General features: G+C 42.2%; 1 protein-coding gene across 2 annotated transcripts in view; it reads left to right on the forward strand.

Moving 5' to 3' along the window:
• LOC138958040 (protein white-like) overlaps positions 1-17,500 on the forward strand; it is a 65,128-nt gene that overhangs the window by 33,871 nt on the left and 13,757 nt on the right. For both annotated transcript variants that reach the window (XM_070329087.1, XM_070329086.1), the window contains exons 6-14: positions 83-249; positions 375-446; positions 692-794; positions 1,595-1,690; positions 1,989-2,017; positions 4,778-4,883; positions 7,022-7,153; positions 11,636-11,728; positions 12,164-12,221. In XM_070329087.1, coding sequence (XP_070185188.1) covers positions 83-249; positions 375-446; positions 692-794; positions 1,595-1,690; positions 1,989-2,017; positions 4,778-4,883; positions 7,022-7,153; positions 11,636-11,728; positions 12,164-12,221 — 856 coding nt within the window. The remainder of the gene's footprint in view (positions 1-82; positions 250-374; positions 447-691; positions 795-1,594; positions 1,691-1,988; positions 2,018-4,777; positions 4,884-7,021; positions 7,154-11,635; positions 11,729-12,163; positions 12,222-17,500) is intronic.

Raw genomic sequence — 17,500 nt, forward strand, 5'->3', positions numbered from 1 at the left:
CGTGCATGTGTTCGTTTTTCGTGATTATGCACTTTTGTCTCCGAAGTGCTGCCATACATTCACTGACTTTGCCGCTATCCAGATGCTGACCAACCCGAGGCTGATGTTCTGCGACGAGCCGACCTCGGGCCTCGACACGTTCATGGCTCAGAACGTGGTGCAGACTCTGAAGAACATGGCCCAGAAGAACCGCACCATCCTCTGTACCATCCACCAGCCGTCCTCCGAAATCTTCGCCATGTTTGACAGGTTCGTGTTTTTGCCAGCACAATCTGAACCCTCTTTTAACCGGACTTGTCCTACAGTTGAACCTGTCCTTGCATGCATACCAACATGCTGATTTGTATTTAACCGGTTTGATGATGTTGTGGCAGAGTGTTGCTGCTGGCAGAAGGACGCGTTGCCTTCCTCGGAGCTTCCAGTGCTGCTCAGGAATTCTTACGCGGGTAAGGGACATGTCTAAAAGTTGATACACCCACTACACAATAAGCACGTACACTGACATTCGCACAGTGCAACCTATGTATTATTTAGGGATAGGCACGTCTGCACCCGTATAAACACATGGACACACAACTGACCCAGACAGGACAACAACATTTTAGTTTCCCTCAGCAACCCTATACCTGTAGTTATTGTTCTCTTTTCATCACCATAGCTGTATCTTCAGTGCTTATCCTTTGTTTGACAGCCTCAACTACCGCTGTCCAGTCAACTTTAACCCCGCGGACTTCTTCATCCTCACCCTGGCCATTGTACCCGGCAAGGAGACCGAGTGCCGCCAGAAAGTCAATGTGAGTTTCTTTGAAGGCACACGCCTTATACAAGAGCTTGTATGAAAGCGAAGGTCGGTTGAAGTATCCTACTCCTTTACCCTAACTGTAGTATTCATGTGGCCGTCCCCCACCCCACTGCAAACCAAGCTCCGTGGCAGTCGACTGGAGCTGGAGCAGACGACGACCTTCATCTCCCGAGCCGGACTGATTGTGTAGCGGCACCAGCGAACGCCAAAGAGAAAGAAAGAAGAAACACTGTAGTATTACAATTGTTATTCACCACTAGTAGTAATACAACAGGAAGGTCAAAGGAGTAAAGGATACTTCCATCGACCGACGCTGTGATACAAGCTCCAGACCTGTGCTCCTTACCACGAAAACAGTTAAGTTCACCATCTCAGGTCTTGCCAGGCTTTTACATCGGATAAGACCATCCCTCCATTTGGTCACATACCAAACACCAACACCCAGGCTGCTTGCTGTTGTCAGCTAGAATGTTTGGTTGAATTAATTTCCGAAAAAGCTACTTGTGTCTTTTACCAAATTAAATCATCAAAACACTCCCATTGTGCATAGGGGGTAAGAAGGGAGGGAGTCTAAACTCGGGTGGGGAGAGGGGGGGTGTCGGTCTTAAAGGGGAGGGAGTACGTCTTATTATGGGGAAGAGGGGGAGGGGTCTGAAAAAGGGGGTCCCACTGTAATGTGAAATGACGAAGGAGAGTCGTTTTGCTTTTTCTGTTATTTGACATTATTCTGTTCTACGTCCCTTGTTTTGTTGTTCTTAATTTCTTTCTTTCTGTCTTTATTCATTTGTGCAGACAATCTGCGATGCTTTCAGTGAAACGGCAGAGGCCAAAGACATTCAGCAAACCATTACTGAGCTAAATGCTCATGCCGAGGAGAATAGTGCCATTGTGAGTGTTCTATGCATACATGCGTAATTGTGTGTGTGTGTGTGTGTGTGTGTGTGTGTGTGTGTGTGTGTGTGTGTGTGTGTGTGTGAGAGAGAGACAGAGAGAGAGACAGAGAGAGAGAGAGAGAGAGAGAGAGAGAGAGAGAGAGAGAGAGAGAGAGAGAGATCAGACCAGACCAGACCAGACCAGACCAGATAGAAAAATTGACAGAGACAAACCGATAGAGAAAAACAGAGACTGAGACAAAAAGTATTTGTGTGACACATTAATAATCTCATCTTTCTTCGATTTGTTACAGGTGGAAGAAGCTTTTGCAAACAGTGCAAGGTAGGCACATCATAGAAATGTCTATGTCTTCAAACACGCATGTATACTTTCAAGTTTATAAAAACACAGCTATTGAAAATGCAAGTAAACATCACCTTGTCTTTGTCTTCTGTGTCAGTGTGTGTGTCATTGTGTCAGAAATGAGGTCGCTCAAGTGTCCGAGTACTCATTGTTTTGTTTTGACCCACCATCTATCTATATATATATACGACTAGTGTCTGTCTGTCTGTCTGTGTGTGTGTGTGTGTGTGTGCGCGAAGCACGGCCAAAGTTCTCGATGGATCTGCTTCAAATTTGGTGGGCATATTCAGGTACACCCGGGACAGGACACAACCTGGTCGATATTTCAACACGTGCTCTCAGCGCGCAGCGCTGAACCGATTTTGGTTCCACCTCAGCTACCCGGGCCCCCATACCGACACACCAAAGCCAAAGTTCTCGGTGGATCTTTTTCAAATTTGGACACCGTATTCAGCTACACCCCGGACACAATATCATCGATGAGATATTTCAACACGTGCTCTCAGCGCGCAGCGCTGAACCGATTTTGGTTTTTCTGTTCATTTCACCATTCCCAGTAACTCTTCCTTATCTTCTCCAGTGTTTTGCGTTTATCTCCCTTCCTTCGTGTGGCTTCAATCCATATTCCCGTTTCTACGTTACTATTTTTAGAATGTCACTGCGCTGTCCAGAACGCTTCCCTTGCACCCGTAAGTTGTTCTTACTGTCAAAGTGAAAAGGTCGAATCAATTTATAGCCACGCGAAAAATACACTGTCACCTATCTCTATATATTTATAGATATACATATACATATATATATATATACGGCTTCTCTGTGTGTGTGTGTGTTTGTGTGTGTGTGTGAGCAACACCTGTGGATTTTAGAGTTCTGTTTGTGATGGGGTCTAGCGGCTTTTGTCTGTCTGTATGTTCTGGCATTTGAGAAGCCACAACAGATAATATAGGGCTAAGAAATAAGCTCTAAAATTCTCAATCTCGTTTGACAGGACTTCGCCTTCAAAGGTGATTGTGGTGAACCGCCACGCTGTCTGTCTCTGTCTCGCGATTCACCCCGGCGAAGCCGGGTATTCCTCTAGTACGACATATGTCAATGGAGTCAGCACATTTTTATTCGTGGGATATTTTTAAATATGAATAATTAAATTGATTAATACAGATCGCAGTGGCCTCAAGGTTAGGTCCCCAAGTAATGTTCAATCGCTCTCTTGAAAATTATTTCATAAAGCTAGAGCAGTAAAAACATGTCGCGTAAGGCGAAATTACTACATTTAGTCAAGCTGTGAAACTCACAGAATGAAACTAAACGCACTGCATTTTTTCACAATGTCCGTAGTCCGCCGCTCGTGCAAAAGGCAGTAAAATTAACGAGCCTGTTTAGCGCAGTAGTAGTTGCGCTGTGCTGCATAGCACGCTTTTCTGTACCTCTTTTCGTTTTAACTTTCTGAGCGTGTTTTTAATCCAAACATATCATATCTATATGTTTTTGGAATCAGGAACCGACAAGGAATAAGATGAAATTGTTTTTAAATCGATTTTGGTAATTTGATTTTAATCATAATTTTTATATTTTTAATTTTCAGAGCTTGTTTTTAATCCGAATATGACATATTTATATGTTTTTGGAATCAGAAAATGATGAAAAATAAGATGAACGTAATTTTGGATCATTTTATAAAAAAAATAATTTTAATTACAATTTTCAGATTTTTAATGACCAAAGTCATTAATTAATGTATAAGCCTCCAAGCTGAAATGCAATTCCGAAGTCCGGTATTTGTCAAAGATTGCTTGGCCAAAATTTCAATCAATTTTATTGAAAAATGAGGGTGTGACAGTGCCGCCTCAAGTTTTAAAAAAAGCCTGATATGACGTCATCAAAGACATTTATCCAAAAAATGAAAAAAATCGTCTGGGGATATCATACCCAGGCACTCTCATAAAGATCGGTCCATTAGTTTAGTCTGAATCGCTCTACACACACACACACACACACACACACACACACACACACACACACACACACACACACACACACACACACACACACACACACACACACACACACACACACACAAACACACACACACACACCACGACCCTCGTCTCGATTCCCCCTCTATGTTAAAACATTTTGTCAAAACTTGACTGAATGTAAAAAGGTTTGATTCATACACTTTGCATATGGCGAAAGGTGGGTCGTTTAAGTAATTGTTCTTCCTGTTGTTTACAGTAGTTGACAACGTGATTGCTTTTCTAAAACAATTAGGATTGGAGAATAAATGGATGAACGGGTTGAATGGTGGATGGGGCGCAGTGGCGTGGTGGTAAGACGTTGGCCTCCTCGTGAGTTCGAATCCCGGTCGTGGGTTAAGAGTGGAGATTTTTCCGATCTCCCAGGTCAACTTATGTGCAGACCTGCTAGTGACTTAACCCCCTTCGTGTGTACACGCAAGCACAAGACCAAGTGCGCACGGAAAAGATCCCGTAACTCATGTCAGAGTTCGGAGGGTTATAGAAACACGAAAATACCCAGCATGCCTCCCCCGAAATCGGCGTATGCTGCCGGAATGGCGGGGTAAAAACGGTCATACACGTAAAAATCCAATCGTGCTAAAAACATGTGTGATCGTGAGAGTCTAAGCCCATGAACGAAGAAAAACAAGAACAAGAACAAGAACAAGAATAAGAAGAATGCTGGATGGACGAATTTCACGCTTGTTTTGTTGTTGTTGTGCAGAAACGAAGCGAACTGGGGGCGCCAGTTTGCCATCTTGTTGTGGAGAAGCTGGGTTTCTCTCTTCCGTGACGTCGTGCTGTTCCGCGTCCGTGTGATGCAGACACTGGTGAGATTGGTTCATTGTCCGTGTGATGCTGACACTGGTGAGATTGGTTCATTGTCCGTGTGATGCTGACACGGGTGAGATTGGTTCATTGTCCGTGTGATGCAGACTGTGATGCAGACACTGCATGGTGAGATTGGTTCATTGTCCGTGCGATGCTGACACTGGTGAGATTGGTTCTATGTCCGTGTGATGCTGACACTGGTGAGATTGGTTCATTGTCCGTGTGATGCAGACACTGGTGAGATTGGTTCATAGTCCGTGTGATGCTGACACTGATGAGATTGGTTCATTGCCCGTGTGATGCTGAGACTGGTGAGATTGGTTCATTGTCCGTGTGATGCTGAGACTGGTGAGATTGGCTCATTGCCCGTGTGATTCTGAGACTGGTGAGATTGGTTCATTGTCCGTGTGATTCTGAGACTGGTGAGATTGGTTCATTGCCCGTGTGATTCTGAGACTGATGAGATTGGTTCATTGTCCGTGTGATGCTGACACTGATGAGATTGGTTCATTGTCCGTGTGATGCTGACACTGATGAGATTGGTTCATTGTCCGTGTGATGCTGAGACTGGTGAGATTGGTTCATTGTCCGTGTGATGCTGAGACTGGTGAGATTGGCTCATTGTCCGTGTGATGCTGACACTGATGAGATTGGTTCATTGTCCGTGTGATGCTGACACTGATGAGATTGGTTCATTGTCCGTGTGATGCTGACACTGATGAGATTGGTTCATTGTCCGTGTGATGCTGAGACTGGTGAGATTGGCTCATTGTCCGTGTGATGCTGACACTGATGAGATTGGTTCATTGTCCGTGTGATGCTGACACTGATGAGATTGGTTCATTGTCCGTGTGATGCTGACACTGGTGAGATTGGTTCTATGTCCGTGTGATGCTGACACTGGTGAGATTGGTTCATTGTCCGTGTGATGCAGACACTGGTGAGATTGGTTCATAGTCCGTGTGATGCTGACACTGATGAGATTGGTTCATTGCCCGTGTGATTCTGAGACTGGTGAGATTGGTTCATTGTCCGTGTGATTCTGAGACTGGTGAGATTGGTTCATTGCCCGTGTGATTCTGAGACTGGTGAGATTGGTTCATTGTCCGTGTGATGCTGAGACTGGTGAGATTGGCTCATTTCACTCTCTGCTGAACAGTGTACGTGTTATGCTGACACTGGTAAGATTGTCTCTTTTCAATCTCTTCTCAAAAGTGTCACGAACACAAGAAAAAACGGCCCTTTGGAAAGTTTGAGAATATTGGACAATCCTTGGCTGCCGTTCACAACAAACATCTGCTGACATAATTACACAGACTACCATTATGTCTGTCTCTCTGTCGTTATGTCTTTCTGTGTCTTTCTCTCTATGTGTCACTTTCTGTCTGTCTGTCTGTCTCTGTCTGTCTCTGTCTCTCTCTGTCTCTCTCTTGTCTCTCGTCTCTCTCTCTCTCCTTCTCTCTCTTTCTCTCTCTCTCTCTCTCTTTCACTCTCTCTTTCTCTCTCTCTTTCACTCCTGTATCCGGCCTTGCGGCCGCCCTCTCTCTGTTTCTGTCTCTCCCCCTCCCTCCCCCTCTGTGTGAGTGTGTGTGTGTGAGTGTGTGTGTTGGATTGAGTGCGAACGTGATTGCAGGCATGCGGCGCGCGTGTGTGTGCGAGTCGACTTTTCTTTTCCTTTGTATTGTGTTCTATTATGCATTATGTAGTCGTATAGGTAATGTTGTAATTAGTAATACTGTATGATTGCGATTAACAATTGTCCTTTTATTGTCTTAATTTTTATGTCTTTGTTTAGCAGGGACAGATTGTAAGACTAGGCGTGAGCCTAAAATCTCCATCCTTGAGTAATAAAGTTCGTTCGTTCGTTCGTTCGTTCTCCCTCGATCTCTCTCCCTCGGTCTCTCTCCCTCGGTCTCTCTCCCCCTCACCCCTCTCTCTCACTCGCTCTCTCTATCTCTCGCTCTCTTCTTCTTCTTTTTCTTCTTCTTTTTCTTTTCCACACAACCGTACACACACCCTCAAATATGTACAACAGTCCTCTCATTAATGTCATGATATGATTGACGATTACTTTCCGAATGGTTTATACCTTTTGGGAAAACAAAGCACAACATAAAACACTGCGTATACTGTGTAGGTGATGGGCCTCGTTCTGGGCCTGATCTATCTACGTCTGGAATACGACCAGAAGGGTGTCCAGAACATCAACGGCGGCATGTTCCTGCTGCTCATGCAGGCTACATTCGTCAACATGTTTGCTGTCGTCAATGTGAGTCTCTCTCTTGCGCTCGCTGTCTCTGTCTCTCTGTCTCCCTCTCTCCTCCGATTGCAGTTCATGAGGTCGGAACATTTATTGAAAACCTGGAGAATAAAAAGTCCATGGGTCCTGATAAAATACCCGTGAAGTTATTGAAGCTTTCTCTACCGTATATTGTGGATTCGCTCACGCTCGTATATAACCTTAGTATTGAGCAGAACTTTTTCCCGTCTGAATTGAAAAGCGCCAAAGTCATACCCCTTCCCAAATGTAAAGATGTCTCAGACCCAAGTAATTTTAGACCCATTTCTTTGCTGCCTGTTTTGTCAAAACCATTAGAAAGGCATGTGCACAAGCATCTTCTTGCTTACACGGAAGAACAGAATTTGTTCCATCAGTTTCAATCCGGTTTTCGGTCCCAGCATTCTCGCCACACAGCTCTTACGTCCTCTGTGAAGCTTGGCTGTCAGCAATGAACAAGTCTGAAGTTACAGGAGCATTGTTTTTGGATTTTAAGAATGCATTTGACTTAGTCGATCATTCCATATTGTTGAAAAAATTGCACTATTATTTGAGAAACGATTCGGTCTGTGACTTCTTTAAATCGTAACTTGCTGACCGGACACAGAATGTCACTCTACAATGCCAGAATTCGTCTACTGCACTAGTAAAACATGGCGTCCCTCAAGGGTCTGTATTAGGACCTATTCTCTTTTGTATTTACGTTAATGATTTGCCTTTACATGTATCGGATGATAAAGTCAAATGCGAGTTTTTTGCAGACGATTCGTCTATTCATACCAGTAACACCTCGTTGGAGTCAGTAAATTCTTCCCTGAAGAACACTTTGGACGAAGTTGCGAAATGGTGCACATCAAATGCCATGATACTGCACCCAGAAAAAACTAAAAGCATTGTTATTACCACAAGACAAAAGCATCAGATAAGTCCTCTTAAATTACAACTGTCCCTAGGTACAACTCAAATACAGCAAGTTAAAGAACATCGCATACTTGGTGTAACTGTCGATGAAGAAATGAAATGGCAAACACACATAAGCAACCTCTGCAAAGTGTTATCAAGGAATTTGTATTTGTTGTCAAAACTCAAACATTATGCGAAGTCAGAAACATTAAAAATGTTCGTTCATGCTCATATAATGCCTCATATTAATTTTGCTTCGACATTGTGGGATGGCTGCAGTGATGTTCACTTATTAAAACTCAATTCTTTGTACCGTCGTGCTGCAAAACTTATCCTGTATGAATCGCACATGTCTACAGAAATGAAGTTAAACAGCCTTAATTTCCTTCCCCTAAAAACCCACCTTGCATACAATAAGGCTGTCTTTATGTATAAATTAGTTCATGGTGATGTGCCCAGTTATGTGCAATCCTATTTTACACATGTTACGAAGAGGTATGGGTCTCAAAATTTACTTCCTCCAATTCCTCGTATAGATCTTTATAAATCCGGCTTAGCTTTTTCAGGATCATCTCTGTGGAATTCTTTGCCAATAGAAATCAAACGATCCGCATCCTTAAAGGCCTTTAAAAGGCAGTTGCACACACATTTGATCACACAATAAACTGCCCCTGATGTCCAGTTTCCATTGTGTACTCGGATAATGTATGCAATGCTCTTAAGTGTTTGTTTGTTTTTAAATATTGTATATGTAGTTAATCTGAATGCGTAATCCCTCGTCCCCCTCCCCCTTCTTCTTGAAACTTAAGCTGCCTGTATATGGCCCTGTTCGGCAATACATTGCTGTACTTTTTTAAGAAATTTTAAAAAAACATTTCCGTTGTTTGTGTCTGGTCTTGTTTTTTATGACTTTGCGAGTCCAATATTTTTTATGTTTATACTCGACCATTATTTTGATGTTTTACTAGTTTAATACTTTGATGAGATACTGTTAATTTTAGGTATGAAATGATAGAATGTGCATGTGTGTAGGTATGCGAGCGTGCGCGCGAGCATGTGTGTGTGTGTGTGTGTGTGAGTGTGTGTGTGTGTGTGTGTGTATGTGTGTGTGTGTGTGTGTAAGCGAGTGTGAGTTTGTGTGTGTGTGTGTGTGTGTGTGTGTGTGTGTGTGTGTGTGTATGTGTGTATACGTGCGTGTGTGTGTATACGTGTGTGTGTGTGTGTGTGTGTGTGTGTGCGCAGTCTTTGCTTTCGTTTACAATTATTCTCTGTATATGTTCCAAGGACAGGTTGGAAGATTAGGCTAAGCCTAAAACCTGTATCCTTATGTAATAAAGTTCTGAGTTCTGAGTTCTCTCTCTCTCTCTATCCCTCTCTCTTGTTCTCTTTCTCTCTCTCTCTCTCTCTCTCTCTCTCTCTCTCTCTCTCTCTCCCTCTCTCTGGACGCATTTAAACCACATGTCTCTCAATCCAGAAAAAACAAAGTATATGCTAATTACTACGCGTCAAAAACGACAAGTCATGTCGGAACCAAAGAAGTGCATTTCTGTTGATAGTCAGCTGATAAACGAGGTTAGTGAACACAAAATTTTGGGTGTAACTATTGACAACAATCTAACATGGGGCCCTCATGTAAGTAACTTATGTAAATCTACAGCAAAAAAAGTTCATCAGTCTGCAAAGATTAAACATTTTCTAAATTTTGATGCGCGCAGAACATTTTTTCAAGCGCATGTGCAGTCTGGAATAGACTATGCATCAACCCTTTGGGATTCTGCAAGTGATGCAGCTTTAAGACCCCTAAAATCTTTGCACAGACGCGGAGTAAAAGTTGTTCTGCTGAAAAACAGCACCCTCTCTAATCATGACTACAAAAAAGCTGAAATTCTTCCACTTTCATCCAGACTAGCGTTTAACAAGGCAAGGTTTATGCATAAAATAGTTCTTGGACGTGTACCAGACTATTTAACTAAAAGAATATTATTAACTGAGACTTCATCAAGCCGCACGAAGAAACTAAATGTTCCCCTCCCTAGAATTGACTTGTATAAAACTAGTCTGGCATATTCAGGTCCATTTCTGTGGAATGGTTTACCAGTCTCTCTCAGACAGCCACTTTCTGTTGCCAGTTTTAGAAGACATACTTTTTTGTATATGCTTTCATCGTCGTGTGGCACTTAATGCCTCGATCAGGTACTGCTGTTTGATAAGTACATGAAGATCTACTTGTATAATCATTTCATTTCAGTTAAGTTTTTTTTTTAATGATTATGTGTACAATGTGTACATGTGTGTGTGTGTGTGTGTGTGTGTGTGTGTGTGTGTGTGTGCGTGCGTGCGTGTGTGTGTGTGTGTGTGTGTGTGTGTGTATGTGTGTGTGCGTGTGTCTGTGTGCGTGTGTGTCTGTATGTGCATGTATGTCTGTGTGTGTCTGTGTGCATGTGACCGTGTGTGTCAAAGTGTGTGTTTTAATGTATACCATTACCAATGACCATGTATGCTATGAACATTTTTTTTTTCCTCTTTGTCTGATTTAATAACCATGTTTTTATGTTTTTGCTTTGCTTCTTCTTCTGCTTTAATATTATGCACTGGTTAGTTAATTCCCTCTTGGGCGAGGGCTGGATGAAAAAAGATCTTTGCTGTATCTACTCCATTACCCTCGAAAAATAAAGTTGGTTCGTTCGTTCGTTCGTTCGTTCTCTTGTTCTCTTTCTCTGTCTCTCTCTATCCCTCTCTCTTGTTCTCTCTCTCTCTCTCTCTCTCTCTCTCTCGCTCTCTCTCCCCTTCTCTCTCTCTCCCCTTCTCTCTCTCTCTCTCTCTCTCTCTCTCTCTCTCTCTCTCTCTCTCTCTCTCTCTCTCTCTCTCTTGCTGTGTCTCTCTCTTCCTTTTTCTTGCTATCTTTGTCCTTCCTGTATCCGACCTTCCATCCATCCCCCCACCCCCTTTCTCTGTCTGTCTTTCTGTCTGTCTGTCTGTCTGTGTATGTGTGTGTGTCACCCACCCACTTTCTCTCTCTCTCTCTCTCTCTCTCTCTCTCTCTCTCTCTCTCTCTCTCTCTCTCTCTCTCTTTCACTCTCTCTCTCTCTCTCTCTCATTCACTCTCTCTCTCTCTCTCATTCATGTCACAGCGCCCAAACTACACTGTGCGACACCTGGTTGTCTGCAATAAATCGCTCCGAAATAAGTGGTGCTGTTTTCCTTGATTTTATGAAGGTATTTCACCTCGCAGACCACTCCATTTTATTACAAACATTACAGTTGTATGTGAGAAATAATTCAGTGTGTACTCATTTAGAATCACATTTAACAGACAGGACTCAGTACATTTCATCAAACAGTACAAAATAGACTGCTGAATATTTTGTAAAATGCGGAGTGCCTCAAGGATCAGTGTTTGGGCCTCTCTTGTTCTCTTTGTACATGAATGATTTTCCACTACACATATCCAAACTCCGGATTTTATAGCATTAGATGAACATTTTAAGACGTGTAAGTTTGCTGCACCCTTGAACACCCTCCCCCCTCCCCAACCTCATAATGAATATGTTTTTTGTGATATTCTTTCAGTCTTTCCCAGCTGAAATGGGAATATTCATGAGGGAATACGGCTCCGGACTTTACAGGACAGATGCCTACTTCCTTGCTAAAAGCTTTGCTGAGGTTTGTTGACATTTGCTGTGTCCTTGTTTCTTGGCTTTGTTGTGTGGCTGCTTGCTTGGCCGATTGGTTGTACAGATCATTGTGTTGTGTTTGCTTGGCCGATTGGTTGTACAGATCATTGTGTTGTGTTTGCTTGGCCGATTGGTTGTACAGATCATTGTGTTGTGTTTGCTTGGCCGATTGGTTGTACAGATCATTGTGTTGTGTTTGCTTGGCCGATTGGTTGTACAGATCATTGTGTTGTGTTTGCTTGTTTTGGGGTGGGTGGGTGTTTGTGTGCTTTTTTGTTGTGTTTTGTTTGTTTGTTTGTCCGTTTGTTTGTCCGTTTGTTAGTTAGTTTGTAATAAAGGGCACAGTCTTTCGCATCGTAGCCAAGTTTGAACTGAAACGGATGAAAACCGAAAGTCAACTCTGGTACATGTTATCTTTTTGCAGTTACCAACCTTCGTTGTCCTGGCCTTTGTTTTTATCACTATCGACTACTGGATGATGGGTACGTACACCACTGTTTGTCACTATGGAGAGAGAGAGAGAGAGAGAGAGAGAGAGAGAGAGAGAGAGAGAGAGAGAGAGAGAGAGAGAGAGAGAGAGAGAGAGAGAGAGAGAGAGAGAGAGAGAGAGAGAGAGAGTCTGGAGTCTGGAGTCTGGATGGTTTATTGATTAGGCCTTGGGCCCATTTCAATTCGGGGTGTACAAAGTTTCAACATTCATGCTTCATGAAAAATAATCATAGTAATATTAATCATAATAAAAATCATCATCATCGTAATGACAGTCGACATGGCGACAGTGGAAACAGGCATTTACAACAGCAAAACGTTTGAAAAAGGACAGTAATGCATCAGCACAAAATCCAGTCTCTGTCGCACTTCACTCATGTCTCTCTGTCATCCTTCCGTCCATCCATCCATCCATCCATCCAGCCAACCATCCATCCATCCATCCATCCTTCTATCCATCTCATGTCCCTCTGTCCTCCATCCATCTAATCATCCGTCTGTCTGTCCAACCATTCATCCGTCATCCATCTATTCATCCCTCCATCTATCCCTTCACATGCCCTTTCACACGCAAATCTGCAAGCAGTTATATGCATAATCGTTGCATCCCTGATACATAGCATCACATTAACGTTTTCAAAAAACAAAACATTATTACTATTTTTTTAAGCAATCGACAAAAAACCAAAAATAGCATACACATAAAACAAGATCGTGCAATATCTCATATTCACTGTACCCACTCACTGCGTATTTTAAACGCGTTCATGATGAAGGTTGCAAGTCTAAGTAATATTGATCTGTTTGGTGTCGCTAGAAGTAGCGCCAGTTTAAAGCTTGATGGACGGTTGTAATATTTTGCAGGTATGTAGTACTCACGAATATCAGCATATTTTGGACATTTCAAAACAAAATGAATTTCATCTTCGGTCTCGTTTGCGCAGAATGGACACAAGTAATCTACAGCTGTTGACGACCGAATGTGTCGTAATCGGTGCACTTTGAGTGGCGAGACACCAAGTCTTAACCTAATCAGGCAGTTTCTTGCTTTGACGTGCTTCAGGTCATTTAAGTATGAAGACATAGATAAGGCTGACTTGAAAGTGCTATAGAAAAGGAATCGTTCTTTACTTTGTACGGTTTCTATCCACTCTTGCTTGTATAATGTGACTAGTCTGTTCTTGAATTCCGTTATGAACGCATTTTCATTTCCAACGCCTTGTTGAATCCAAACTTGGTCAAAGCCGTATTTGTATAGCACATAGCAAACTGATGACGCCCATGTTCTTTTATTTTGTTCGTGTAAATAAAGCAGCATTTTATAAGCTTTCTGTGGCAATCGATGACTAGGCATTTTCAGGATGCGCAACCAAAATCGTATGGACTTAACAAACGTGTTGACAAATAACGGGTGTCTGCCAGTTTCTCCATACACAAGTGTGTTTGGTGTTTTCATGCTTGTGTTCAGAAACCTCTTAAGGGCAAACAGATGCACCTTTTCAATAGGTGAATGGTCTGCATCAAGGCCCCAGACTTCTGCCGCATAATTGAGCATGGGCTGGATCTGGGAGTCGAATAGTTTATAGAATATGTTTGGTGATCTTTCCCCTAGAGTCCACAGTACCTTAAAAATACCAATCACACCCTTTCTTGCACGCAGCGCTAAATCGTTCAGCGTGTGAGAAAATGTCAACCTTGTAGAAAAGTAAATTCCTAAGTATTTATACATGTTCACAGTTTCCATTACGTTATTGCCATACATCCATTTTTCAATAGCTGCAATGTGGCCTCCATTTCTGAAGATAACTATGTTAGATTTTTCTAAATTAACAGTCAAGCCAAGATTACAAGCAGTTTGATATAGCACGTTTATCTGGTTCTGTAACCCACACACAGTGTCGGAAATCAAAATAACGTCATCTGCGAACATGAGAATCAATATCTCAATAAAATCTGGGATAAGTTGTATACCGTGTCGTCCTTTTCGCTTAATTTCGTCCGCCAATTCGTTAATGAAAAGTGAGAACAAAATTGGACTATTTATTTCTCCCTGCTTCAGGCCTCTCGGACACATGAAAAGGTCAGTGACCTCGGCTCCTGCCCTAACTTTTGCTTTAACAACGTTGTACATACTAAGTATGGCTTGGTACATTTTACCTTTTATTCCTTTGCTTTGCAACACCTTCCACAGCTTTGTACGGTCTACTGAGTCGAAGGCCTTCTTGAAGTCAATAAAAGCAACGTATAGTTTTTTGTGTGACAGTAACTGTCTTTGTACCATAGCAAATAGAGTAAAAATATGATCGGTCGTACTGTACTTTTTACGAAAGCCAGCTTGACTTTCATTTAATAGGTTGTTGGATTCTACCCAACTTGTTAGTCTTTTGTTTATGATAAAGCTGTATAGTTTGCTGCAAATATTAAGTAATGATATGCCTCTATAATTGTCTGGATTGTTAATATCCCCTTTTTTATGAAGGGGGTGAATGATGGATTCAGACCAGTCTTCAGGATATGAACCTGATGTAAACAGTTTGTTGAAGAACCGGACTAGGAATGGTACAACATGAAAAGCTGAATTTTTGAAAAGCTCACTAATAACACCATCTGGCCCTGCAGCTTTACCATTTTTCAATGCTCGTATGGCTTCGTAAACCTCTGTTTCTGTTATGTCATATTCCAGCATCTGGGTACTCTCCAGTTCATTTTCATCTACTACCTCTTGTGCTTCATCAACAGTAGGATTGTTTGCGTCCGTTTCTGTGAATGTGTTGAATACATTGTAAAAGTGTTCATACCATTGTTCAGTTTCTATTGTGTTAGCATTAGTTGTTTTTCTTGATAAAGACCTTATGGTTCTCCAGAATGTTTTAGGATCTTTGCCACTTTTTTGCAACAGTTCAATTGTTGCTTGTCTGTGGGCAACTTTTTTGCATCTGTTAAGTTCGTTGTACTCATTTCTGTTTTGTGTGTACACAAGTTTGTCTAGATTACCGTTGTGGACATTTCGTAAGTCATGTCTTACAGCTTGCCTCTTCTCTTTGCATTCAAAATCAAACCATGCCTGTTTACGTTCTTTTCCTATTGTTATACTTTTTTCATGCATTCGCCAGCTATAAGCAGTCCTTCTGTAAACTTTCTAATCGAGGCATTTACATCCATGTCTATTTTGCTTTCTGCTTCAATAAAGCAGTGTTTTACCTCTTCAGAAATTACACATGACATAAATTCTTCCCTTCTATCTGGGCACCAAACGAGTTTGTCAATTCTATACGTCCCTGGTTGTTTTCTATCCAACTCATGCATTTCACTTTGTATTTGAATGTAGCACTGAGAGAGAGGGGGGATGGGGGAGAGAGAGAGGGGGGGATGGGGGAGAGAGAGAGAGATAGAGAGGGGGGATGACGAGATAGAGAGAGAGAGAGAGATAGAGAGATAGAGAGACAGAGATAGAGAGAGATAGAGAGAGAGAGAGGGGGATGGGGGGAGAGAGAGAGAGACAGACAGAGAGAGACAGAGAGAGAGAGAGAGAGAGAGAGAGAGAGAGAAAGAGAGAGAGAGTTAGTTAGCTGTTGCTTTTTGGGTCCGGCGGACCATTCAGGCCAAATCCGGACCCCAGAGAGAGAGAGAGAGAGAGAGAGAGAGAGAGAGAGAGAGAGTGAGAGAGACAGAGAGGGAGAGAAAGATCGAGAGATAATGAGACAGAGAGAGACAGACAGACAGAGCCAGCCAGACAGACAGAGAGAGACAGACAAAAACAGAGGGAGAGGGAGGGGAGAGAGAGAGAGAGAGAGAGAGAGAGAGAGAGAGAGAGAGAGAGAGAGAGAAGAGAGAGAGAACGATCGATCGAACGAACGAACTTTATTACTCAAGGATGGAGATTTTAGGCTCACGCCTAGTCTTACAATCTGTCCCTGCTAACCTAAGACATAAAAGTAGAGACAATAAAAGGACAATTGTCAATCGCAATCATACAGTATTACAAACTACAACATTACCTGTACATAATGTATAATAGAACATTGAAATGTACATGTATGTCAATATACAGGGTGACCCAAAAAAAAGAGTACCCAAACAAAACGTCATAAATTGAACAAAAGTAAAGCAATCTTCATAAAATTTATTTACACACACAAGTAGCCTCTGCATGATTTGCACAGAAAATTTTAGCGTTCTAGCTTGTCTTTCAGGAAAGTTATGCTCATTCTACAGAACATGCTCCAAATGGCCTCCGCGCCGATTCAGGCAAACTTGAACTCGCCGCGCAAAGTTATCAATCACCCGCACACACTCCTGTTGCGAGATTCCCAATTCCGCGAATGGTTGTTGTGATGGCTCGCTTGAGTTCTGCGATTGTCTGTGGGTTGTTCCTGTAGACGTTGTCTTTTAGGAACCCCCAAAGATAGAAATCTGGGGGATTTAAATCCGGGGGAGGCCATGTTCTGTAGAATGACCATAACTTTCCTGAAAGACAAGCTAGAACGCTAACATTTTCTGTTGAAATCATGCAGAGGCTACTTGTGTGTGTAAATAAATTGTATGAAGATTGCTTTATTTTTGTTCAATTTATGACGTTTTGTTTGGGTACTCTTTTTTTTGGGTCACCCTGTAATACAAAGGAAAAGAAAAATCGACTCGCACACACACTCGCGCCGCATGCCTGCAATCACGTTCGCACACAATCCAACACACACACACACATACACACATACACACACACAAACACACATACACACACACACACACACACACACACACACACACACACACACACAAACAAACACACACACACATACACAGTGACACACACACACACACAGACATACCCGCACGCACACACATACACACGCAGACGCACACACACACAACAACAACAACAACAACAACAACAACAACAATAACAACAACTACAACACACAACAACCTCATCATCATCATGATCATGATCATCGTCAACATCATTATCATCATCATATGGCAGAACAAAATGTATAGAGGTTAGTGATAGCAATGCATTCTTGCTTCGGGTGATTAAATAAAACAGAAACCGCTTCAGAATGTAACTGTTCGTGACAACAGATATTTGCGAAGCTGCGATTTGAAATGTTTAATCGTGCTTGACCCCTTTATCTCACATGGTAGCGAATTCCAAATTGTTGAGCCCGAAAACGCTAAACTAGTTTTATATAAATCAATACAGGGTAGTGGGGAAATTAATTTGTTTGAGCCATATCTGTCTGTTGCTTTCTGAAATAATGATCGCATGTAC

This window comes from Littorina saxatilis, linkage group LG2 (assembly GCF_037325665.1).
Source record: "Littorina saxatilis isolate snail1 linkage group LG2, US_GU_Lsax_2.0, whole genome shotgun sequence".
In the NCBI taxonomy this organism is placed as follows: Eukaryota; Metazoa; Mollusca; class Gastropoda; order Littorinimorpha; family Littorinidae; genus Littorina; species Littorina saxatilis.